We start from the raw sequence: 27,017 nt of genomic DNA, 5'->3' as shown, positions 1-27,017 counted from the left end.
CATTTAAACTCCCCCATTACCATTTGAGGACACTCACCAGCCCAGACAGGCACCACTGGTGTTCACCAGTGAAGATATGTAGTGCATCTTGGCTTCATGACCATAGAGCCTGCAGGTACCGCACCCAAAGCTTCTCTACAGTAATTGTGGACACTGTCTAGATTCTGATTTTTTTTTTTTTTTCGGGTCTAGGGATGGAACCCAGGGGCATTTGACCTCTGAGCTACATCCCCTGCCCTACTTTTTATTCTTTATTTTGAAACCAGGTCTCACTGAGTTGCAGAGGGCCTCACTAAGTAGCTAAGGCTGTCCGCGAACCGCTATCCTCCAGGTCTCAGCCTCCCGAATGCTGGGATTACAAGCGTGCACCACCACGCCCGGCTTTAGATTCTGATGTTTTGATGTAGAAAATGTCTAAGATCTCTGTAAGCTAATCATGACAGTTAATAAAAGAGAGGAGAATGTATGTTCATTTCACAACATTTGGAACATTGGTGGGCACTGTTGAGCTATCTGCACTCTGGGACGGCCCCAGATACAGCTGAAACATGAAGCCAAGTCATTGGCCCCAGAGTAACTCTACAGATTAGTGAGATTGCCTGGTCTAATGTGGTAGTAGTCATCCAGGTACAAGTTAGACTTTTCTTGAAGCTAGTTAGTATCACCCTGGTCATGAGAAACCCTTCCCAGGTCTGACATGATTTGTTAGAAACTTGAACAAAAACTGTCACCAAAAAGGATGTGGGGAGACTGGGGTGAATAGTGCAGTGTTCCTTATTCTGGTTACTAGGGAACTGCATGGATGATGGATGATGGGTGGAGATACCCGTAATTAATATTTTTTAAAAGTCTAATAGTACTGACTTCTGCTGAACAATTACTATGTGTTCTGTGGTAACATTTTCTCTAACTTTTTCTTGTTTAATTCTTGACACAATCCTGTCAGGTAGGCTTTGTTATTTTCCCCTTTTTTGAAGCAGAGAAGAGGGAGTGTATAAAAGGTCATACGGGTGATAAGGTCATACAGGCTCAGTTAGGATTTGAACTTTAGTCCTTCTGATTCCAGAACTTCGGAACAGTCATAGGATCCTCCACAGCACAGTGGAGTCTAGTACACACTGCTAGTATAGTCCCAGTTGTACACCAGGCACTTGTTTAAGGGCTTTGCCTAGATTATTTGAATCACCAATTGATCTTTTTAGGCAAGTATATTATTATCTCCTGTGTAATGGAAAAGGAGACTGTAGCACAGAACGTGCTCAAGGTCACACAGGCTGTAAGATTTGAAGTCAGCTAGATTTGAACCCAGTTAAGAGTCTGGGCTCCTAGCTAGGTATGGTAGCAAATTCCTATAATAAGGTCACACAGTCTGTAAGATTTGAAGTCAGCTGAGATGTGAACCCAGTTGAGAGTCTGGGCTCCTAGCTAAGTATGGTAGCAAATTCCTGTAATACCAGTACTTGGAAGGCTTAGACAAGAGAATTGCAGAATCAAGGTCAGCTTCACAACTTAGGTCCTTAGCATCTTAGTGAGACCCTGCTACAAAAAAGATAAAATAAGCCTGGGAGTAAAATAAGTTCAGAGGTAGAACAGCAGCTGGATTCCATCTCCAGTACCACTCACAGACAAAAACAGAGTCTGGGCTGGACATGGTGGTGCAGGCCTGTAATCCCAGTTCTTGGGAGGCTAAGACAGGCAAAATACAGTTTCGAGGACAGCCTCAGTAGCACAGTGAGACTCTTAGCAACCTAGGGAGATCCTGTGTAAAAATAAAACTTAAAAAAGGGCTGGGGTTGTAGCTTGGAGGTGCAGTGTATCTGGGTGCAATCCCCAGCATTGCTAAATAAATAAATAATTTTTAAAAAGAGTCTGGGCTCCTAAATACAACACGTGTCTGCCCCACTGCCTCTAAGAGGACAGATAGAAGGCAATCCGCTTGTGACAGATTCCATGTGATCTTTAGCAAGAAGCCTTTTTGAGGAAGCTCAAGAGGGTAAAGTCAATAGGAGACTCCAAGGGCAGCTGACGTGGGCTGAAGTGGGAGTCCACAGGATCATGGCAGGAACATCAACTGTGGGACAACAGAGTATGCTTAGGACATGGGCTTATTCCTGCAGCACCTCAGGGAGGAGCAGGAAGGGTTACAAGTCTTGGGCCCCCACTTCTGAGAAGGAATCTCTCATCCTCACTCTCCCTAGGGCCTTGGTGAGCTGGTGTCTCCTCCAGAGGAGACCAAAGGAATGTCCCACCAAATGCTCACAGTTTCTAGTGTCCATGGGAAGCTTTAGCAGGCTGAAATTGTAGGTGAATTCAACATCTTATTGACATTTTAGAGTCAATTTATAATCAGCAGTTATTTTAGCTCTAATGGTATAAAACTTCAATTCTGTCCTCAAAAGCACTTATAAACAGGAACAAGGAAACCAGAGTTAAAGAGGAATAAGGTACTTTTCTTATCTCCTGTTTGTTGGTAATAATTATTGTTTAACACACAAAGGGACAGACTCATTCTCTCCTGACGTTATCTTTGAACCATTTCCTCTTCTTGGTTGTGTTGCTGGTCTCTCTGCAGCCTCCCCCCCCCCCAACAAGCCGAACAATTCTCCATGTAGAAACCCCTAAGATACAATATTGCCCAAACTCTACCGAATTAGCAGCTCCAGAACTTCCTTTTAAGACACAGGCATGACTCCTGGCTTCCAGAATAGAAGTCTGGTGAGCTGTGTGTTTAACAGAGGCCATGGCGAGTCTCACCCACAAGCAAGTTTGAGAAACGCCTTTAAAAAAAATTTTTTTTGGCCCAAGTGAATTCCTCTTATTCATTCAACTTTTTTCAGAAGACAGGCTTCAGGGATCCCTTGCCATGTTTGGCCTGCCTCCTAATGCATGAAAGGATATATATATATATATATATATATATATATATATATATATATATAATTTTCTTATTAGACATGACATTCGGGCTCAAATGCTCCACCCCACTAGTTTTTGCTGTTTTATCAGATGCCACAAATTCTCAAAGAGGCGAGAACACGTCGTTTCTTCTTTTGTGAGAGAGGTGGGATGAAGGACAGATCTGCTGGGAAGAAGAGCTAACAGAGTTGTGTTTTACTTTTTTTAAGAAATTAACCCAGAGGCATTCTACCTCCAAGCTACACTGCCATCCTTATTTTATTTATTTATTTATTTTTTGTTTTGAAATAGGGTCTCCATAATTTGCTGAGGGACCTCGCTATGTTACTGAGGCTGGCCTTGGAGCTGGGATCCTCCTCTCTCAGCCTCTGAAGTACTGCTGGCATTACAGATGTTTGTCAATACTCCTGGCTCAAGATTTTTTAACCTAAATGTCACACTGTAAGTCTTCTTTTAGGATCAGTCTGCTCAGTGTCTTTACTGCAGGATGTGTCAGAGGCCAGAACTTTATGTCTGCTCTGTTCTCCAGGAAGCCCAGCCCAGGGCTGCAGGACCCAGCTAGAGGTTCCGGACCCCTCAACCAGACAGGGCAAGGCCTCTGCTGGAAAACAGAGCTATATCTGTTGGTGGAGTTCTGAGCACCTGAATGGTGCAGTCAGAGCCTCTGAGGCCTCCTGGAAGGACACAGTGACGTGCTGCGGCTGCACTCTGGTAGCCCAGCCTGTCTAGACTGGTCCATGGCTGTCCTGGAAGTGACCACCCTGCAACTCGACACTAAGTTTTCTCTGTTTCTCTCTAAACATCCTAAAGTCTGCTTCCAGCTCTTCTGCTTGAAAGACTAGATTTTATTTGTAGGTCACACAATTGCAAGCCTAGTTTTTATTTTTTCTTTCACAGTAGCCCATCTCCAGACTCTTGGGGTGAGCTTTATGAAGCATGTTAAGCCGACATGGGGTTGGAGGGTAGGGGGCTCGGGGAGCTTACTTCCAGGGTGCATTTGCTCTCGGTTGTAGCAACCTAGTCCTCTGGCCAGCTCAGGAAGGAATGCTGCTTGCCAGAACTTTCCAACAGCAGAGAAACTTCAGCTCAAAATAGGTAAGCACTGTGGATAGCTCAAAGGACATACTTCGCACAGAAGACAGCTCCCTGTGGCTACATCCTGCCAGACGGCCTCTAGGGAGGCCGTGGAAGGAGGCCTTGGGCTCTCAGCACTGGGTTAGGTTGAAGGTAGATTGAAGATAGGGTGAGGTACCCCCAGAACAGGGGATTGCAAGACCGCACCTTGTGAGTTGATTGGAGGTGCTTCTTGGCTGATGTCTGTTCTGTTCCCATTTCTGCTGGATGTTGTATTTCAGAAAAGCAGTTTCCTGAAAATATGCAAGTGTAACTGCCGTGTATATTCAGGTGCAAGCGCTGTGCTAAGTAGTTGGCCTTCAGCCTCTAATCCTCTCAGCTCCCTACTAGGAGAGGCGCCACTTCTATGTGAGAAAATTCAGATTCAAGAGACCTAGCGGCTTGTCCAGTTTGTGATGGAGCCGAGGCTCAGACCCTGCACCACGCCCGAGCCTCCCCACACCGCAGCCTCTCTGATGCTCCACTGGTCTCCCGTGAAAGATTCTGGGAAAGACTAGCACATCTCAGATGGTAGTCTCTGTGCCACCGCCTGGGAGTCTGTTAGAAATGCACAATTCAGCCGGGCGTGGTGGCGCACGAATTCCCGCGCTTGGGAGGCAGAGACAGGAGGATCGCGCAGGTTCAAAGCCAGCCCCGCGCGCTGGCTTAGGAGACCCTGTTTCCAAATAAAAATGTAAAAATAGGTCTGGGAGTGTAGCCCGGAGGTAGAAGGGCTTCCAGGAACCCCAGTACCACAAAAAAAAAAAAAAAAAAAAAAAAAAGTAATGCACAATTCAGTACCGACTCGGGATTCCAGAATCAGCTTCTTAAAAGGTTCCCAAGTTGAATCTTGTACAATTCAAGATCGAGAAATCCTGGGTTGTGATACCTACTGTACTGTTTTGTCTGGTTCTTTCATCATCTGGTGTTTAATTCTACTCTTTTTCCCCCTCCTAGGTGAGATGGGAAGTGGGGGAGGGGGAGAAGAGGGGAAAGACTTTAAAATATAATGCAATTGCCTATGTTTCTAGTGCTGGACATAGTTCTCTCACCCCCAGGCATTTTGGTCAGCACTCAGAAAGGTCCTGATTCGTGACCGAGAAAGGGGCAAGGGCTGGTTGGAAGGGGCCAGTGGGTGAGCAGCGGTGGAAGAGCCGGTGGAAGGCAGCCGAGCCTGTGCTCAGGACCTCACCAGGCCCCGGGTCCCCTCTTTCCTTCTCGCTGACAGCCTCAGTGTCCCGTCCTGTGTGCCTCTCTACTTTTTTCCTCTGTGGAGGAAGACAAAGGGTGGCTCCCCTGCCAGGCGCGTCCCGTTATGTCCCTGACAGCGACAGTCCCTCCAGCCACCACCGGTGTTATTAATTTTTAAAACAAACTTCCTGATTGAGGTTCTGGCTGCCTCTAAATTGTCTCTACAAGGAGACTGTGTACTAATTAACCCATAGAAACAATCAATGATGTACCTTTTTCAAGTTTCAGGGTGATTAGAATATGAAAATGAAGAGCACAATGGTGCAGATGTTTTAAAATCACAGCAGACAGCAATTAGTGACACGGGAACCAGCTGCTTATCTCTCCAGATAAAGCCTCTTAATAGGGAATTACACTGGAGGACTCATTACCCAGATGGATCGCACACGATTTACAGTGGAGGCGGGGCCGCGGGACTCTGATTTGTGAGCCAGGTTCCTGTCAAGCCTCCTTGCTCACCTCCAAGGAAGGTGACTGGTGGCTTGGGGGGAGGTTGCTTCTCCAAGCTACCTGTTGGCCCAGGTCAGGGGTTTTGCCCGGGATCAGAAAAGGAGAGGAAAACAGAGCTTACAGAAGCCACAAGCACCGGTCTCCTTGATTCAGGCTCTATTGTTTTGGGATCAACTCAGTCAGCTGTCCCTGAGCCTTGGGGAGAAAAAAGCCTGGGGCAAGGAGAAACAATGATTGCTGGCCACAGTAGGTGTCCACTGGAGAGAAAAGGTCCTGTTTCCTGCTGAGTAGCTTTGGGGCCTGGGGGTTGGGTGTAGGGAGTTTGTGTGTGTGTGTGTGTGTGTGTGTGTGTGTGTTGAACCTAGGGACATTCTACCTCAGAGCTACATTTCTAGCCCTTTTTAGTTTTTATTTTGTTTTGAAACAGAGTCGTATTAAGTTTCTGAGGCTTGTCATGAAACTACTGTTTCATCCTCTGAAGTCCTGGGATTGTAGGCATGCACCTCTACCCCTCCACTTAATAATAATCATTTTTCATGTGTTTTCTCATCTTTGATTTTTTTTTTTTTTTTGGTGTGGTACTGGGGATGGAACCCAGGGGCATTCTACCTATGAGCTACATCCCCAGCCCTATTTTTTATTTTTATTTTTTTTATTTTGAAACAGTTTCACTGAGTTGCAAAGGGCCTCACTAAGGAGCTGAGGATGTTCTCAAACCCCAATCCTCCTGTCTCAGCCTCCCAAATGCTAGGATGGCAAGTATGTGCCACCATACCCGGCATCTTGGATATTTTTTGTTTTGCACTATTGAGATAAAATTTACCTATATTGAAATATATGGATGTAACATATGCAGTTCCAAGAGTTTTGGCAAATATACACATCTGTGCAACTCATATTCCTATCTAGAACAAAATATATCTGTAATCCTCAGAAACATCTCTCATGACCCTTCCATGCCCTCCCCATCTCCATCCCCCTCCACCCCAGCCTGTAGGCAACTGCTATTCTGATTTCTATCATAATAGAATTGCCTGCTCTAGAATTTCATGCAAATGAAATTAAAGAGTGTGTAACCTTTTGGGTCTGTCTTCCGCTCAGAATAATTTTATTTATTTATTTATTTATTTATTTATTTATTTATTTTTGGTGGTGGTACTGGGGATGGAACCCTTCTACCTCTGGGCTACACTCCCAGACCTATTTTATATTTTATTTGGAAACAGGGTCTCTTAAGCCAGCGTGGCTGCTTTCAAACCTCCTGTCTCCCCCTCCCAAGCATGGGGATTACAAGCCTGCGCCACTACTGTACCAGTATTGGGAACAGGTTTCAAAATGTATTAATGTACCAGTATTGGGAAAGATTTCCAATTTTAAATATATCTTTGATAGTAAAGAAAGCCAGGAGTTTCAGGGAACAGGGCCTTTATACGTTTCTAAAGAGAGGCAAAGTTCCTCAAAAATGTGAGGAAGTCCCAGATTCCAGAGAAGCAACTTAACACATTTTGGAATGTAACAAAAGGTGTGGGGGTCTGTGCCTGAGACAGAGCTCCTTCCCCCTGCCTCAGAGGGGGCAGATCTGGCTGGGTTGGAGATAGAGGGATACCTGGGCTAGAGATAGGGCAGCACATCTACATATCAAAGGACCTGCCACAGATCTGGTCCAGCTGGCTATAAGAACATGTTGTATCTTTGGTGAATTCATTCGAACCATCCCCTCCATGCCACTCCTGAATGGCATGGGCCTGTAACTATCTTCTGTATTTCTATCTTTTTAATAAACTCCTTTAAATTTTCAGCAAGGGTCCGGGTTAATGTGTATTTATCCTTAGCTCAGGACAAGAACCCGCACATTTTCTTTTTGTGGTTTTATTGGCAAAGTATTCCCAGGCGTCTAACAAAGATCCCTGGGGGACAGTCACCCCCAAACGGTAACCCTGTTCCCCAAACTGTAACAACCATGCCCGCCAATCAGAATAAATTTTAAGTTGTGTGTGTGTGTGTGTGTGTGTGTGTGTGTGTGTGTGTGTTTATGCGCGCGCACACACGTGCTGTGGAATGTGTCCTTCCTTAGTTTCTTTCATTGATAAGTTTGTCCATTGTCCTGTTGATGGACACTTGAGCTCAATAATTTGCTATTACATTTTGTTTTACTCTTTGGGTTTGGTTGGTTGGTTTGTTGTTTGTTTTGAGGTACTGGAGACTGAACCCAGGAGCATTCTACTTCTGAACTATATACTCCTAGCCCTTTTTTTTTTTTTTTTTTGAAACAGAGTCTCACTAATAACATCTGCTACTAGCCTCAAACCTGTGATCCTGCTGTCTCAGCCTCTCCTGGTATTAGCCTCTCGTGTATTAGCCTCTCATGGTATTAGAGTACCAGTACAATATTATTGCCACCTGCACAATTTTTATAAGTGTCTATTTTTTATAAGTTTTTATAAGCATCTATTTGTGGATATATGTTTTCAGCTTTCTTGGGCAAATACATAGGAGTTGACTTGCTGGATCATAGAGGATATTTAGCTTTAAAAGACATGGCCGTACCATGAGTGTTACCATTTTATGCCCCTCCCTTCAGCAGTGAGTGAGGGTTTCATCCCTGTTATCATTTGTGTTCTGTCTTCGTTTCCTTTTATCCATCTTAGTGAGTGTGTAGTGGTGTCTCCTTATGGTTTTGATTGACATTTCCGTAGTGACAAATGATGTTGAGGACATTATTGTGGGTTTGCTGGTCATTCCTTCTTGCTTCATGACCCAGCATACTTGTACAAAAGAATTTTACAGTTTTTGGGTGAGGCAAAGTTAGTCGGTATGTTAATTACATCTTCTGCGTATGTTTCCTTCTGACTTTGTCAGTTTGTTCTAGTAGTCCTGGAGAAAAGAACCCATTAATCGTTTAATCATTTATTTCTTCTTTTAATTATTTTAATTTTTGTTTCATCTAGCTAAAGTTCTCTTACGAAATATAAACAAATATAGCATTTTAGTCTCTTCTTGAGGAAATGGCTCTTTTATTATTTTGAAATATCCCAGATTAACTATAGTTACACATTTTATTTTAAAGTCTATTTTGTCTTATATTAATTGAATCACACCAGCATTCTTACATTTAGTATTTGTGGGCTATATGTTTCTCCATTATTCTTATATTTAGTGGTCTAGCATATCTTTTTCTTTGTATCTAAAGTGTATACCCTAGCCAGGCATGGTGGCATGTTACTGTAATCCCAGCAAGTGGGAAGCTGAGACAGGAGAATGAGCAGGTTCATGGTTAGATCTGCAACTTAGACACTCAGCATCTTAGTGAGACTATTTCTAAATTTAAAAAAATAAAGTAAAAGGGCTGGAGATTTAGCTCAGAGGCTAAAAGAAAATTCCCCTAGTTTCAATCCCCAGTACCAAAAAAATAAAAAAGAAAAAAAAAGAAAAAATTTAGGGGAAAGAAGGTAGCAATGAGAGGGAGAATCAATGAAGGAATCACTTCCATTGACATTATGTATACATGTGCAAATACCCATGTCAATTTCAATATCCTGCATAGGAAGGCCTGAGGGAGTGGAGAGAGAACCAGGGAAAGCCCATCAAGTGCTGTGTGCACGTATGCCAAGATCACTGTGAACTACCTTATGATGTGAGACTATAATGCACCACTAAAAGTATAAAAAAATAAAATAAATAAAGGGTATATTTTAACCAGGCATGATGGGGCATACCTGCAATCCCAGCAAAATAGCAAGATTTTCAAGCAACATAGTAAGACCCTGTTTCAAAACAAAAATAAATAAATAAATAAACAAATAGGGCTGGGTGTTGTAGCATGGAAGATGAATGCCCCTGGGTTTAGTTCCCAGTATCACAATTAAACTAAATAAAAATAATCCCTTTATCTCTTATAAACTACTATACTTGGGGTTTACATTTTTACCTAGTCTGTATTTTATGTGCATTATACTTAGAGTTAATATAATTACTGATACTCTTGAGTTTAAATGACCAGGTCTCCTGTTTTCTGCTTGCCATTTCATTCCCTTCCTTCCTTTTATTTTCTCTTTCTACGTTTTGGATTAGTCAAACTTTTCTTTTCTAAATATTCTCTGTGTTTCTATTAGCATTTTAGACATGCCACTTTGTTTTATTTTTAGTGGTTGGCCTAGAGATTATAATATGCAAATATGCACCCTTACAGTATCATAGGCTACTTTGAACCATCATTACATCCCTTCACATGTAACAGCCTTACAAGTACATGCTAATATATGCACCTTCTTGTGCTTTGTTTTTTTGTTTTGTCTGTTACTGGACATTTTATTTCCACAAACAAGAAAAAAGTTCTCAGGTAAATTATTACTTCTGCTTTAAGCCATAAATTGCCTTCTTTAAAAATTTAAGAACAAGATTAAAATATCTTATAAAAAATTTAAGAACAAGATTAAAATATCTTATATATACTCATGCATTTACCATGTTCAGACTTTTCATTCATTCATGTAAATATGTCCTAGTTCCCATCTGTTATCATTTCCCTTTACCCTAAAGAACTTCTTTACACACTTATTGTAATTCAGGTTTGCCAATAAGAAATTCCTTTGTTTTTTTTTTTAATCTGAAAAATATCTTTACTTTGCCATCATTTTTAAAGAGCATTTCCACCTGATATAAGTATTTAAGTTGCTTATTTTTATTTTAGTACTTGAGCAATATAGTTTCATTGTCTTGTAGTTTATATTTGTATTGGTGAGAAATCAGACTTTATTATTTTGTCATTATTCTCGTAAATAATATATCTAATTTCTTTGCCTGCTTTTAAAATTGTCTTATTTTATTCACACCATGCCTTGACGTGGTTCTTGCTAGTGTTATTTGCTGCTTCATGACCTTAGCTGTGTGAATTTGCCTGTCCTCTTCCTTCTCTCTTTCCCACCTGACATTCTTATTGTAAGTATACTGGATCCTTTAATATTATTTCATATGCTACTAAAGTGCTATTTATTATCCCTCCTCCTCTCCGTCTTTCAGTCCAGATAGTTTCTACTGTTTTATCATCCTGTTCATTGATTTTCTCTTTTGCAGTGTGTTGGAAGCTGTTAAGCATCTCTAATAAGGACACACACACACACACACACACACACACACATACATTCATACATACATACACACATACATACATACATACATACACATACGCATATTTTTCAGATTTGATCATTTCAGTGCTAATGTCTCTATGCTGAGACTTCCCATGGATTCTTCAATTTATGTGCATCTTTTCCTTTAAATTCTTGAACATCTTCCAGCCTTTTAAGGACCTCCTTTGGATCACTTTCTATTCTCTTAGCTGTAGCTTGCGTTTGCTTGTGAATAGATTTTAATGTGTCCTGGATATTGTGCGGTTGTCCTGGATGTTCTCTGGATTTTCTTTCCTTTCGGTGAGTTTTGGCTCTTTCTGATTGACATGCAATTTACTAGCAAATCAGCTTGGTCATATTGAGTCTTCTTTTTAGAACTTGTTATACAGACACTATAGTGATCCTGTTAATAGGGAGTGATTACTATTGAAATTACAGTGAAATGTGTGGGAGATCGTCTCCCCCAAATAGCTAAACAGAAACCCTACATGGCTTCATAATGTAGGTTGCTTCAAATAACAGATTAAACTTGTTCCGATACTTAAGGCAACTCCTCTTAAAGGTTTCTAGAGTTCCTTTCTCCATAGCTCCCTCTCGTCAGGGTCCCCATCCCCTAAATTCCAGTCCTGTCATGAGACTCAAAACTCAAATCTCTATTTTTTCTGCCCAGTGAAATAACAGCCTTCAACAATCACTTTTTTGTGCCCTGGTTTAGAAAGTACTTTTGAGCAGAAAACCAAACCAGTAATACTCTGAAGTCTTGTGAGTTTCCCTTCTCTAGAATCACAGCAGCTGTTATCTGTTGCCCAGTGCCTGGAAAGAGATGTTTACATGCTTTGATCAACTTTATATTTGTCTCCATGGAAAGGTTATGTCCAGCTGGGCATAGTGGCTCACGCTTACAATCCTAGTACTTAGCAGGCTGAGACTGGAGGATCACAAGTTTGAGGACAGCCTCAGCAAGTTGTGAGACTTTCACCAACCTAGTGAGACCTTGTTTCCAAATTAAAAAAAATATATAATATATTTATAATTATTATATATTATAATTATATATAATTATATATTATAATTATATATAATTATATATTATAATTATATATTATAATTATATATTTATATATTTATATATAAATATATTTATATATATTATATATATATATATTAGGGCTGGGGTATATCAGAGGCAGAATGCCCCTGGGTTAAATTCTCAGTGTCCCCCTAACACACAAGGTTATATCCAATACCTATTTTTTCATCATAACTGAAATCAAGTCTATGATATTTTTATTGTGTGTGTGCATGTTACTGGGGATTGAACACAGGGGGATTCTACCTCTGAGCTTCACTGCCAACTCTGTTTTATTTTTTAAATTTTGAAACAGGATCTCACTTAGTTGCTGAAGGCCTTCTTAAGTTGGTGAGAATGGCCTCAGACCTGCAATCCTCCCTGTCCCAGCCCACCAAGTATTGACATTACAGACATGCATCTATATGCCCTACTCCCATGACAGTTTTCAATTATGCAGAATTACTAAGTACTTTAGGACACATATGAAAGAGCTCTCTGCTTTGGTATGAGATGTTACCACTTTCAATGAAAGTAGTATATCAGTATCATTCATGGTCCCCAAATAACAAATATATAAGAATGAATCCTATGGGGATCCCATCCAAATGACTTCCCAGACAACCCATGTGATGGGGTGTAAGGACAGGCTCGGTTTATAAACATAATGGAAACTTTATGCTCACTTAGGGAGCTGGGTAGCATTTTTATGTCCCAGGGAGCTGGGTGGCTTTTCTCTATCTTATAAAACTGTAGTTCGAACTTAGTGTCTTTTTTTTTTTTTTTTTTTTTTTTTGGTGGTACTGGGGTTCCTGGAAGCCCTTCTACCTCCGGGCTACACTCCCAGACCTATTTATTTTATTTTTGGAAACAGGGTCTCTTAAGCCAGCCCGGCTGGCTTCAAACCTGTGTGATCCTCCTCTCTTCGCCTCCCAAGTGTGGGGATTACAAGCGTGCGCCACCACACAGAGCAGTGTCATTCTTCTATACATTCCATTAGCAAATGTAGAAATGAACCGGCCTAAAAAGAGATGCTTCAAAGCGGGGCATGGTAGCGCACACCTGGAATCCCAGCATTCGGGAGGCTGAGACTGGAGGATCACGGTTCGAGGACAGTCTCAGCTTCTTAGTGAGACCCTCTGCAACTAAGTGAGACCTTGTTTAAAATTAAAGAATAAAAAATAGGGAAGAGGGTGTAACTGAGAGATCAAATGCCCCTGATGGAACCCTGAGGTTCCATCCTCAGACTCGCAAAACAAAAAGCAAACAAAAAAAACCAGAGAGATGCTTCAGGCAAGCTGAACAGGAAGTTGGCATGTGTATTCCTCCTATTCATGAGCCTAAATGCTATTTTTTTAGTCTCGTTCTTATGTGATAGAATGATTTCTCTTTCTCTCCTTAATTAAATCCTTTGCTAAGCTGCCCTGTTGGGAGCTTGAATGTTAAAAGAAAGGTGTGGATCATCTTTCTTGTCCCATCCACTGGCTCTAGTTTAGAAATGTCTTTGCAAAATCCAAGGGCTTAGTGGAACACATTTGAAAACCACTGAGCTGGAACATCTGATAATATTGGAGTCTCTCTGGTCCCTAGCCCCAACTCGATCTGTGATATAATCCAGTGGTCCTCAACTTTGCCTGCTCATTGAGATCACCTGATAACTTAGGGAAAAGTACTGCTACCGTTCAGATCCTACCTCTAAAATATTGGTTTAATTGTTCTTAGTAGATCCCAGATATGTTTTTTTTAATGTTTTTACAATATTATTAAACTTCCTGAATGTTTCTAGAATATAGCTAGAATGGGGACCTTTAGTGTAATCAGAGTTTGTGGTTAAATTCCTTGTCTTCCACACTCAGCTCTTGCGGAGATCTAAACAGACGCTTCTACCCCCAGATATGGAATGTCAGGATTCCCCAGAGCTCTGAATACTGGTCTGGTTGAGTCGGAGAAGTAGACATCCCCAGGTGGCAGGTTATGAACACCTGCATGTCTGGTCATTTCTGGGAGGATAATATTCTCATCCACCCATATCTTTGGCTCTTCTCTCTCTCTCTTACTTAGCCATTGGGATACCTACACAGGGGACCACAGTTAGAGTTTCTTACTGTATAAATGACAAAGAGTTCATGGAGCAAAGCAAGAACGTTCAATGTTGCCAAACTGCACATCCTAACAGGCCTGTGGTGGTTTGCTCTGCACATTTAACACCAAAACGTGCTATGAATGTCATAGCAACCACAGAATAGCCCCACCCCAGAAAAATCAGTGTTAAAACATTACATTGGTGGGGTTTAAGCTTGGTTGCCCAGCAGAACTCTGCGGGGGAACATATTAAAGTCTTCATTTTTTATTCCCACCCTGAGAGATTGTGAACTAGTGGATATACATTGGGGACCAGGAATCTGTAGTCATACTATTACCTCCAGTGATTCTCATACAGTGACCCAAGACCACATCTGGAGAAGCAACGAGTGCCAAATTAAGAGATGAGTTTCCCTCATTGCTTCATGCCAAGGCGTATTTTCCTGTTCATCTAAACCAAAATATCTCACACAGTACACGTAGATGATTGACGTCAACAGGAGGAAACATGAATACCACCAACCCAGAAGAGTCGTCTGTCTGCCACAAAGTCATGCCTGATGATTTTCGATGAGCTCTATGTTTTGTGTAGATTCAGTTCACCATCTTCTCTCCTTGTGACAAACTTTGCTTTAGGTAAACCTGAGATGAGGCTGGGTTACTAATTTTATTTCCATTTTTAGGGATTTTTTTTAAGTTTTTATTCAGATATCTAGTGGTTGTATAAAAAATTAAATAAACCATAAGATTCTTAAAAAAAAAAAACCAGAGCTGACTTGTACTTTTTTGATGGCACTGGGGATCAAACCCAGAAGTATTCTACCTCTGAGTTTCACCACCACCCCCTATATACATATGTGTTTTGAAACATGTTCTCACTAGGTTTCTGGGAATCTTGCTACATTACTGAGGCGGTCCTTGAACCTGCAATCCTCCAGTCTCAGCCTCCCAAGTATTGGAATTACAGATATACTCCACCATGCTTGGCACAAAATTTAAATATATAAGATTTATATAAAAGATATGGGACAGGAAATATTTATATTACAGTACTATTTCATATTGCCAAGGGACTTGATTTCCTGAACATACCCTTTAAGAGCAATCTGTCCAGTGTTTTTAAATCTTCATCGACAAACATTTGGCTTGGGTTACATGTGCTTGGAAAACACTTAATTATAAAAGGGAGCCACCCCGTCAAATAACCAGGGGTCCACAAGTAGTTCACACTCAGGGTGCTGATGAGAGATCTAAGTAGCCAATATACATGCTGAGTTTAGTTTGGTATTAACAGTTTTCCACAAAACTTGTGTGCTCTGTGTGGAATTATCATCGACCATTACCTCATTTGGTGTTTCATAAAATAGCGCTGCTGAGGGCTGAAGGTGGTATAAAAGCCTAGCAAGATTCAGGTCTTATAAGATAAACAAAAAACTCAGTCTAAAAATAAAAATGTGCCCCGTAGGAAGATAGCAGGATCAGGACCTGCCTCAGAAACTTAGAGAAACTTTCAAAAACCTAACGAGACCTTTTTTCCAAACAAAAAATAAAATAGGGCTGGGGGTGTAGCTGGGATGTAGAATGTCATTGGGTTTAATTACCAATACCACAAATAATAAATAAATAAGCAAATAAATAAATAAATAGGAAAATGTGGCATGTGCTGTGTAGATTAATGAAGACCCAAGTCAAAGGCCCAGCCAGGAATCCTACCTCCAGCCAGTGCCCTGGAGAGGGATGGAAAGGAGAGCTGCTGGTTTCTCCTCTCTCTCAGGACTTGTTTTGTCCATCTTTGTCTAGGTGGAGTAAGTGCTCAGTTCTCAGTGAAGGACATATTGGAACTGACAGCCTTGCCATTGTGTATATAATATGTCATGGCTGACAGATGAAGAATTGGGATTTCATGAAATGCAATGGGATATAGCCATCAGCTCGAGCTGGAGGTGGCCTTGTTCCCCTGACCCCTAAGAAAGCAGTCCTCCTTGGTCTCTCCCTGCCCCTTCTCTGCAGCCCCTCTGAGTTAAAGCACCATTTCCCCCATTACTCCTGATCCTTTGTTGCGTTTCCCTTTTGTCCAGCCTGCCCTTTGATTGCTGAGCTCTCCCAGCAGGGCAAATTACAGCTGAAATGGTAGGAACAATGGGATCAGGCAGTGGCCCAGGGAAGTGCTAGAGACCTGCAAGCTTAACCACATTACTTTCAGCTGGCCTGCCCTGGGTGTAAGTGAGCAGGCCCCACCTTTCAACTGGCAGGGTGAAATCCACCCTCCTGGCAGTCACGTGACCTTCCCCCAAAGCTGAGTTAATTGGAAAGTGAAACAACTAACTGGAGATGGGCAGAGCTAATAAGAAAAATTGCATCGGAAGGGAGCTCCTTACCACTGCCTCCAGTCCTTACCTATGGGGCAAGGGTGTTTTTTGTTGTTCAGCAAAGAATGCATTTTAGCCCTCCAGCTTTATGATGAGCCATTATCAAGCGAAATATTAGTGGTGTATTGTCTTTTGTGTTCAGCCATATGTTTTGCCATTGTAATAGGCACTCTATCTCTTTTTTTTAATCTATGTATTAATTCAATAAGTATTTATCAAGAACTCTCTGGGTGCTTGGCTTTGTAATAAGCCTTTAGAATAAAAAATAAATAATTAGATGCTGACTTCAAAGTACTTACAGTCTGGGCAAGGAAGACAGAAAAGTGCCCAAATAAACGCTACATAGCAGAGGGCCTCACTAAGTAGCTGTCCTCGAATCGTGATCCTCTGGTCTCGGCCTCCTGAATTCTGGGACTAAAAGTATGAGCCACCATACCCGATGTCAGTAGGGATATTATCCAAAGCTTTCTTCAACTTACTAACAAATCTTAGGCTAATGTATTCTGTTAGTTTACTACTCTATGTATAAATCTGACTTAGTGACTTTTAAAGGAATGTTTCCTTGTACTAGTAGCATGGCTAAAATATCTATCTGGAACAGTAAGCGAATATCTATACTAAAAGTGGTTTTAATGTCTCAAACGAATGTCCTCCCCTTCCATTCCCTTTGTGGTCTTACACACGCTGGTTATGCTGTGCCTTGAGCATCAGGTCCTTGCTGATGGAACTGAGGAGTCACCCCCAAGGAAGGTGCTGAAGAGTCATTCCAAATCGGTATAGGGAATACACAGCTGCCAACATTCAGAGAGAGAGAGACAGACAGACAGACAGACAGACAGACAGACAGACAGTGTGTGTCTGTGTACGTTCTTGAATAACAGTGATTTCTTCCCTGGTACATTCCTCTTGGAAACTCAAGGCTCCTTTTGAGAGTTTCCAAGAGTTTCCTGAATGAACAATAAATGCATAACATAAACTGACAGATCCCTTAGCATGTTGACCCCAAACATAGCAACATCCAAAGGGTTAAAAGCTTGGACAATTCCTTTACATTTTTCTTCTTCCATTTTTTCTCTATACTCTTGACCTTTAGTCCCTCAACTGGTGCTGTTTTTATTTCTTGTACTGGTCCCTTATGAGCTCCTTGTGTATGACTATAGAGATGCTGAACTCTAGAATAAAGTACAAGCTGAAATGACCCAGAAAAAAAGGAAGCGAGGGTAAGCCGTGCCTCACAGGAGAAGCAGAAACAGGACAAAGAGGCAGCCTGAACTGGGCAAAGGCATCGTGGTGAGGAGCTTCAGCCTCATTCCTTGGCTCTGCTCGCTTGGGCCAGACTTGTCCCCTGTTCAAGTGTCAGCTTCTTTTTAAAATATAGCCATTGATGGGCCGGACCTGAGGGCCCCTCCCTCCTCCCTCTGAACGGTTCTTAATCTCAATTTGTATTAAGCCAAGGTAAGTCAAGGTTCTCATTATTTAGAGGGGGAAGAGAGCAATTAAAGTATTCTTATAAATGTTCAAAATCAGTGCAAAGCATCTTTACTACTGAAATTAAGAAAACCTCCATAAAGCATTTTGGAATTTAGGGTGGCTAATACAGTCATTTATTCCCAACCTTCAAAATAATTAAGCTTTTGAAATTAAACTTTGAGTAGCTCCAACATGCTTATCTTTGTTTCTCTTTCTCTTTCTCCCTTCCCACTCTACCCACCCTCAGGCTTATGAGAGGCCCCAGAAACACTCAGCTCTCCACTATGACCCAGGCCTCCCACAGGACTTCACCAGTGACACCTTAAAACCAAAGCACCAGCAAAAAAGCAGCAGCCAGAACCATATGGACTGGTCCACCAACTCTGACAGTGGACCTGCCACTCAGAATTGCTTCATCAGTCCAGAGTCTGGCAGAGAAACCGCAAGCACCAGCAAGATCCCAGCTCTTGAACCCGTGGCTTCCTTCGCAAAGGCCCAGGGTAAGAAAGGCAGTGCAGGCAGCACGTGGAGTCAGTTGTCTAACAACAGCAAAGATCTGCTCTTGGGAGGTGTGGTTCCATCCCCGGGCAACCACAGCTCCCCAGCTCCTTCGAGCAGTTCTGCCGAGTGCAATGGGCTCCAGCCCTTGGGAGATCAAGATGGAGGAGGTACGAAGGACCCCCCAGAACCACCTGCTCTAGGCAGCAAGAAAAAGTCCAGTAAAAAGGATGTGATAAGTCAAAGCATACAAAACCCAGACCTGGACTGGGTCAAGAGTGCCCAGAAAGTATTTGACAACACAGAAGGGAAAAGAGAGGGCTACCCTGCAGATAACGTTGCAGAGTCATCGCCTGCTAGGCAGACTCTGAGTTCCATTAGTAATCCTGAAAATGACTCCAGTCATGTTCGGATTACGATCCCCATCAAGGCACCCTCTCTAGATCCAACCAGCCATAAGAGGAAAAAGAGACAGTCCATTAAAGCAGTGGTAGAAAAGATCATCCCAGAAAAAGCGCTGGCTTCTGGAATTGGTATGAGCAGCGAAGTTGTTAGCAGGATACTTTCCAGTTCAGAGGGAAATAAAAAAGACCCCCGTGTCCCTAAATTGGGTAAAATGATAGAGACCGAGTCCCCCTCAGTTGGCCTTGAACCTGGTGGAAATACTGAGAAAGTTGTCCCTGGAAGTATGTCTAAGCAACGGAAACCACCGATGGTCATGACACCTCCCAAATGCACAGATCATTCACCATCAAGAAAGCTGCCAGAAATCCAGCATCCTAAATTTGCTGCAAAACGGAGGTGGACCTGCAGCAAACCCAAACCCACCAGCATGCTTCGAGAGGCGGTCATGGCCACCTCAGACAAACTGATGGTGGAACCCCCGTCTGCTTACCCCATCACCCCCTCCAGCCCTCTGTACACCAACACGGACAGTCTTACTGTGATCACTCCAGTCAAAAAGAAGCGGGGACGACCAAAGAAGCAGCCTTTGCTCACAGTGGAGACAATTCATGAGGGTACTTCCACCAGCCCAGTCAGTCCTATCAGCCGAGAGTTTCCTGGCACCAAGAAAAGAAAGAGACGACGCAACTTAGCTAAGTTGGCCCAGCTAGTACCCGGAGAGGACAAACCCATGAGCGAGATGAAGTTTCACAAGAAGGTTGGAAAGCTTGGCGTGTTGGATAAGAAGACTATCAAAACGATCAATAAGATGAAGACCCTCAAGAGGAAAAATATCTTGAACCAGATCTTGTCCTGTTCCAGCAACATTGCTCTGAAAGCCAAAGCTCCCCCAGAGACCAGCCCTGGGGCAGCAGCAATTGAAAGCAAACTGGGCAAGCAGATTAATGTCAGCAAGAGGGGAACCATCTACATTGGCAAGAAAAGGGGCAGGAAGCCAAGGGCAGAGCTGCCACCCCCATCCGAAGAACCCAAAACAGCCATCAAGCACCCCAGGCCTGTTTCTAGCCAGCCGGATGTTCCAGCCGTGCCTTCCAACTTTCAGTCCCTCGTGGCGTCTTCACCAGCAGCTATGCACCCACTTTCAACCCAGTTAGGTGGGTCCAATGGCAACCTGAGCCCCGCCAGCACTGAAACCAATTTTTCAGAGTTGAAAACTATGCCAAATCTCCAGCCCATCAGTGCTCTTCCAACCAAAACCCAAAAGGGAATCCACAGTGGAACCTGGAAGCTGTCTCCACCCAGGCTGATGGCCAACTCCCCTTCACACCTTTGCGAGATCAGTTCGCTGAAGGAAATAACGCTGTCCCCTGTGAGCGAATCCCACAGTGAGGAGACGATCCCCAGTGACAGCGGCATCGGGACAGACAACAACAGCACGTCTGACCAAGCTGAGAAGAGTTCAGAGTCCCGACGGAGGTACTCTTTCGATTTCTGCTCCCTGGACAACCCGGAGGCCATTCCGTCCGACACCAGCACAAAGAACCGGCATGGCCACCGGCAGAAGCATCTCATCGTGGATACCTTTCTGGCCCATGAAAGCCTCAAGAAGCCAAAGCACAAGAGGAAACGGAAAAGCCTGCAAAACCGTGATGACCTCCAGTTTCTAGCTGAGCTGGAAGAGCTCATCACTAAATTCCAAGTGTTCAGGATCTCCCACCGGAGCTACACCTTTTACCACGAGAATCCATATCCCAGCATTTTTCGGATTAACTTTGATCACTATTACCCGGTGCCATATATCCAGTATGACCCGTTGCTCTATCTTCGTAGGACTTCAGACTTGAAGTCAAAGAAGAAGCGTGGTAGGCCTGCAAAAACCAATGACACCATGACAAAGGTGCCTTTTTTACAAGGGTTCAGCTACCCTATTCCCAGTGGAAGTTACTATGCACCCTATGGAATGCCTTACACATCAATGCCTATGATGAACCTTGGTTACTACGGTCAGTACCCAGCTCCTCTGTACCTATCGCACACGCTCGGAGCAGCTTCCCCATTCATACGGCCTACAGTGCCACCGCCTCAGTTCCACACAAGCTCCCACGTGAAGATGTCTGGGGCTGCTAAGCATAAAGCGAAACACGGAGTGCACCTGCAGGGGCCTGTTGGCATGGGCCTCGGTGACATCCAGCCATCCCTGAACCCTCCCAAGGTGGGCGGGGCCACTCTGTCCAGCGGTCGGCTCCACAAGAGGAAACACAAACACAAGCATAAGCACAAGGAAGACCGGATCCTAGGGACCCATGACAACCTGAGCGGTCTCTTTGCAGGCAAAGCCACAGGCTTCTCCAGCCACCTCCTGAGCGAGCGGCTGAGTGGTGCAGATAAAGAGCTCCCGTTGGTGAGTGAGAAGAGCAAACATAAGGAGAAACAGAAGCACCAGCACAGTGAAGCCAGCCACAAAGCTTCCAAGAACACCTTTGAGGTGGACACTCTGTCTACACTGTCACTTTCGGATGCCCAGCACTGGACACAGGCCAAGGACAAAGGCGACTTGAGCGGCGAGCCTGTGGACACGTGCACTAAACGGTACTCTGGTAGTGGTGGGGATGGCGGCAGCGCAAGAGCCGAGAGCCTGGACGTGTTCAGTGAGATGACTCCTTCAAACGACAAGTGGGACAGTGATGTGAGCGGGAGTAAAAGGAGGAGCTTCGAAGGCTTTGGGACGTACAGGGAGAAGGACATCCAAGCCTTCAAGATGAACCGCAAGGACAGAAGTTCTTACGACTCCTCCATGTCTCCAGGTAAGGCCGTGATTTTTCCTCAGATGTGGACCACCTGGTTGTTTTTCTGGGGGGCTTTGCATTTTGGGCCCCGATCTTCTTTGGTACATTGTGTTCACTACTTTGCAAGGTGGGAATGAAATTATAATAGATCTTCTTGCATGTTCCAGTGTGCTGTGTACTTCACACAGAGTTTACTGGTATTTCACTCTGCCTTCTCTCTCATGGAGCCATTGCTAGGAAACTGTAGACCCCAAGACTACTCCACAAAAACTGCCTAGGCTACAGCCATACCTGCTATGTTTATACTTGCATTAAAGATGTTGTTCGTAGGATCTTCGGTCCTGATCTGATGGTAGAGTTTTCTAGTTGGATAAAACCACTAAACTCATTAGAAACCAAAGAGGTCTTCAGAATGGCAGGGTTGGATGGCAAGGATCATCTAGTTTATGTGGCATAATGTCTCCAGAAATCACACATCCTAGGTGATATGTCTCCCATAGTCATCGGAGGCTGATGACCAATGAATTCTGATATCTAACCAGTCAGGGAAGCATAGCCCTACACAATACTGTCCTCTCTTGGTTCATGGGCACTTGATAAGCTGCTCTTATCAGTGGCTGGCCCCCAGAGTGAAGCACTGACCACATGAAGAAATTTGTCATTTCCACTACACTAAGGGAAAGGGACTGGATGGCTGGTACTTTGTGCCTCTCTTCCCTTATAGAACTTACCATTGTGTCTCTTAGAATGTCCGCTGAATTGCTCAGTGCAAATGGTGAAGTGCTCATTGGTACTAGAAAGGCCACAGTTTTTTGACAGTCACTGACAGAAATGTTTTTGCTAACTTCTCCACCCTCACAGATCCCTTCCAGCCAAGTGAACCTAACACATTTTGGCAAAAGTATTCCTCTATCCCTGCCCCTGTATCACACAGGTGATAAGACTCTTATAAAAGAATGGAGCAGATTTTTATTAGGAAAAGAGTAGAAATTTCTTTCCTAGGGGAACATCTTGTATTACCCTCACCCTCAAGTAATGTAATACCCTCTAGCCAAAGCCTGGTTTTAAAGGACAAATCATATATGTTTAAGGTTTGGGTATAGTGTTTCACCTTTGCATATGATGCATATACCCTTTACTGGTACTCTTTTTCATCTAGGGAGTTCATAGTGAAGGTGAAAGCAGTCTATTCATGAAGAACAAAAGATATTTTCTAGGCCAGCAGATTTCAGGAAGAAATATGATTATGATTTAGAAACTACTTAGAGATGGCCCCAGATTTCTACCAGCCTGCGAGTTGTTGTAGTGGATGTTTCCCTTGGTTAACAAAGAAACCAATTAGCAGTCATATCTTCTGCATTTTCTGAGGATGAAAAATGCTCCGTACTTCTTGTGTGCCCAACATGTTGTTTTGCCATTTCTCATCCATAGACTTTGTTGAAGTTTCTTGGTTTTGTTCATAGTCTAGATTAAACCAATTTAAATGGCAGGCATTATATTACACTTATATTATAACTGTTAATTTTTTTCAGTATGCTAGAACTGATCCACAGAATCAGAACAATCCATGAACAGAGAGGGCTCTTGTTTTTATATAGTTTAGGCATTGTTGAACTAGAAAATAGTAGGTGATTGCTAAGAACCTACAAATGAAATTTCTTTTCTTTTTTTTTTTTTTTTTGGTGGGACTGGGAGTGGAACTCAGAGGCTTTCTACCTCCGGGCTATATTCCCAGACCTTTTTAATATTTTATTTGGAAACAGGGTCTCACTGAGTTGCTGAAAGCCTCGCTAAGTAGCTGAGGCTGGCTTCGAACCCGTGTGATCCTCCTGTCTCGGCCTCCCAAGCGCAGGGATTACAAGCATGCACCACCACGCCCGGCCAAACAAAATTTCTAACATCATGGACCTGAGAAGCAAATCTCAGAAGCTAAATGCAGGTATCATCACACACTACACTGCTCAGCAGTATTTCTGGGCTTTTTCTGTGGCCAGACAATTTTTCCAGGTGCTGGCTAACTTCATAAAGTCTCTCAGCTGGGGTTCATCTTGCCACCAAAAGCATATTTGGCAGCACTCACACTCTAGCCATACCGCTTTTTCTTCTGTCTGCATTCACATGTCTTTCAAATTTCTCCCTACCTGCTCTTCTTGTTAGATATTCAGCTATCACAGGATATGGAAAGAAGTAGGCGTGATGATAGTGTCATGGAAAAGAGCTGGGCTCAGCGTTAAGAAACACATCCTAGACCCAGTTCTGTTATGAACTCTTTGTGTGGCCACAGGCATGGCATTCTACTTGTTTGGGGTTCTATCTTCCCATCTGTAACTCCAATATCTCACACATATTTTAGTCCTTGACTTCATTTCACGTATGTTGTTTCAGGACAACCTTCCTGTAATCTTGGCAACAGGAAAAGGTTGGGTATATCATATCTGAAATGCTTGGAATGGAAGTATTTTAGATTTGGGATGTTTGGGGATTGGGGGATCTTTGCACCTACATAAGAGCTATCTCGGGGATGGAGCCCAACTCTCAATGTGAAACTTATTTGTAGTTCAATGTACCTTATACATATAGTCTGATAGTAATTTCATATTGTATTTATAATAATTTTATGCATGAAACAAAGTTTATTCATGTTATGAAATTTTCCACTTTTCATGTCATACCAGTGCTCAAAAAGCTTCGGATTTTCATACTAGTGCTCAAAAAGCTTCGGATTTTCAGATTAGGGATGCTCAACATGTTTTTACTCCAAAATTGCAATTAGGACACTGAGGCTCCAGGATCAAGTGACATTCATATTGATAAAAAGCTCTTCCTATTGATTCTAAATGAGTGCAGGGTTTGCTCATGTCACCCACTGGTTAAGAACAAGTGTAGAACACAGTTCCTGGTCTTCCTCTTCTGTGCCATCAATCACTGCAGAATTCCAACCATTCTCTATAAATGTGCCTTTCCCTAAGGTGTCTGAATAATGATGAGGTGATGAATGCAAAAGAGAGTAAGAAAAGATGACATCCTTTTATTCGGTCCCTATCCAATGAAGAAGTAATCCTATGGCCTAACTCTGTCTAAGTACTAGCCTGGAAACATGTCCACAGAACGGGTTGCTAAATCCAGTTCTTTGAGTTATTTGTACCACTGTGTTTTTTTTTAAGTCTTTGTGTTACATCATTTGTTTTTTCCCAAATGCATTAATGAAGCATAATTGTTGGTGGCTTTTATGCATATCTATAAAGTTATATCTGATGTCCCTGTCCATCTTGTTGAATATTTTATGAGGTGAAAGGAATTCCCTGTTATTCTTCTACTTTCCAAACTTTGGCTAGTCCTTATGTTGGCCTGCTTATATCTCAAATATCTCTTCTATTTCCAAACCTCCAAAGCATCAGGGAAAATGAAGTGACCTTAGCAGCACTTGGAAACCATTGTCAGAGTTTGCCATGAAAAGCATTCACCTTAACTAACTTCAAAATGTATGAAGCTCTATGAAACTATAGGAAGCAGAGGAGATGAGGCTGAGCTTTCTGGAGGTGTTAAGAGCTTTCCAGGTACTTCATCTGAGTGGAGGTGTTGGTTCAGCTGGAGGATGCTGAGGGTCATGATTGGAAATAAGCATCCACAATTTCCACAACTTCTCTCCCTGCACTTTTTCCTTTTCAACGCTGGATTTATTTCCTCAGCATCTGAATGTCCCATTTCACATGAGCTATTCTTGTCTAAAATAGACCACAAATATCAATGTCATCCTTTTGCCTATTGAGGATCACATTTAGTAGCTGAGTGGAGAGAGGCCTTTGAGTGCTCCCTGAGATCAGAGCTGATGAAAGGCACTATATAAATGTATGTCATTACCATTATGGAGAGGAATTAGAGACCCCATTTAGCAATGGCAGCAGTTGCACACTCCATTTCCTCTTTCCTGCTTGGAAAATCCTTCATTCTCTATCCCTTGGCCTGCAAGATGACTGCATTGTCTTGTTAGCTCCCTTACGGCTCACCCAGAGTTTGTAAGTTGTACAGACTCCATTTTTCTGTATTTTCTTCCTTCTGCTTTTTTGGTTTCAGAAGGCAGTGGTGCTTTGGCCTGTTCTCTAAATGCATACCATGTGCTAAATCTTCACTCATAAAAAATACTTGCCTGGGGCCAAAAAATGGGTAAATAGTAGAAAGGTGCAATCTCAGAATTGGAAAAAGCCTTATCAGCCCTCTTAGAGCCTCGCTGTCGCCAGACATTGCTGTCTCTAACACATGCAGTAGGTTCCCAGACGAGTGAACCTGTCCAAAGTTGACAACGTGTAGTCAGAATGATGCCATGTGCTCCAAAAGCCAAGTTCCCGTAGGTGAAAAAAAGAGGTCTCTAGTGAGACTGATGTGCTTCCTGCTCGGGCTGTTTGGAAGTAATCTTTGCATGCTTTGACCTAAAATTATGCCAGGTACTGAGACATCACAACTCCTGCTGTCCAGGCTCCCATCAGATAATGGAAAAACAGTGAGAATTCACATGTGTTACCTCTTAGTTCAATGCTTTTGTTAGGCAAGGAAGCCATCCCCAGTCCCCAAATGTCAAATACTTGCCCCATAATGAATGAATGCTGAGAATTAATCCTGAGCTCAACTCCATGATATCAAAATCCTTCCATGTAGGTAGATGGGTTCCCTTGAGCCGGGCCTGCTCCATCTCTTTTTGTGGCTTCTGTCTTGCCCTCTGCCAGCTCCTCTTATCAGCACTGTGGAGCATTTTGGGAGGCAGTCTTTGCTGTCACTCATCAGCAGAAAAAGAATGTCCAAGCCAAAAGTAATACAAAAACCTCCTCCAAGCAGTCATTCACGGGAGGGAGTCAGCCACATGGATGAAAAATCATGAAAGCTATACAAAAGAAACATGAAAAAAAGTTTTCTCCAAATAATATAAAAGGAAGTGGATTGGTAGGAGGGGAAAGTTGAGACTGAACTAAATGAGTAGTAAATGAGAAGTTGATGAAGTGTAATCCATAGACCAAGTTAAAGTCTGCAAGAAGAGATGAAGCCTTAATTAATGGCTGCTGTGTATCTCAGGTGGGATCATGGGTACCTGTGCACATCTTGTCTCCTTCATTAACCAACTAAAAATCCTCTTTCCTTTTCTTTTCTTGGTTTTTTTTTTGTTGTTGTTGTTTTGTTTTTGTTTTTGACACTCAGTTTCCCAAATGGGGCTATAACAAAAGGTTCTGACCAGAGCTGATAGTCTAGGATTCTAAAAGTCTTAAATTTATTCTGATGGAATATGAATATGTCTGTCTGTCTGTCTGTCTGTCTCTCTCTCTCTCTCTCTGGAATTAGGAAGAAAATGTCCAAAGTACTAGTCATGTTGGCCACAAAATATCTGTTCCTTGCAGTTTCAACACATTTCCCATTGGTCCATGTTTTAATCTAGGTGACTCACCCCATGCAGCTTTAAATTCAGCCATGTGACTTCGGCATTCCATCTGAT

The 27,017-nt window shown here is 42.8% G+C and overlaps 1 protein-coding gene across 2 annotated transcripts in view; it reads left to right on the top strand.

Moving 5' to 3' along the window:
- The window catches only part of SETBP1 (SET binding protein 1), a gene marked incomplete at both ends in the record, with an annotated part of 355,245 nt that overhangs the window by 227,449 nt on the left and 100,779 nt on the right, over positions 1 to 27,017 (top strand). For both annotated transcript variants that reach the window (XM_080714810.1, XM_080714809.1), the window contains one exon: positions 18,097 to 21,556. In XM_080714810.1, coding sequence (XP_080570936.1) covers positions 18,097 to 21,556 — 3,460 coding nt within the window. The remainder of the gene's footprint in view (positions 1 to 18,096; positions 21,557 to 27,017) is intronic.

This window comes from Muscardinus avellanarius (assembly GCF_963383645.1).
Source record: "Muscardinus avellanarius genome assembly, chromosome: 17".
Classification (NCBI taxonomy): Eukaryota; Metazoa; Chordata; class Mammalia; order Rodentia; family Gliridae; genus Muscardinus; species Muscardinus avellanarius.
Note: the sequence above shows the minus strand (reverse complement) of the source record. Positions and strands in the feature narration are given on the sequence as shown.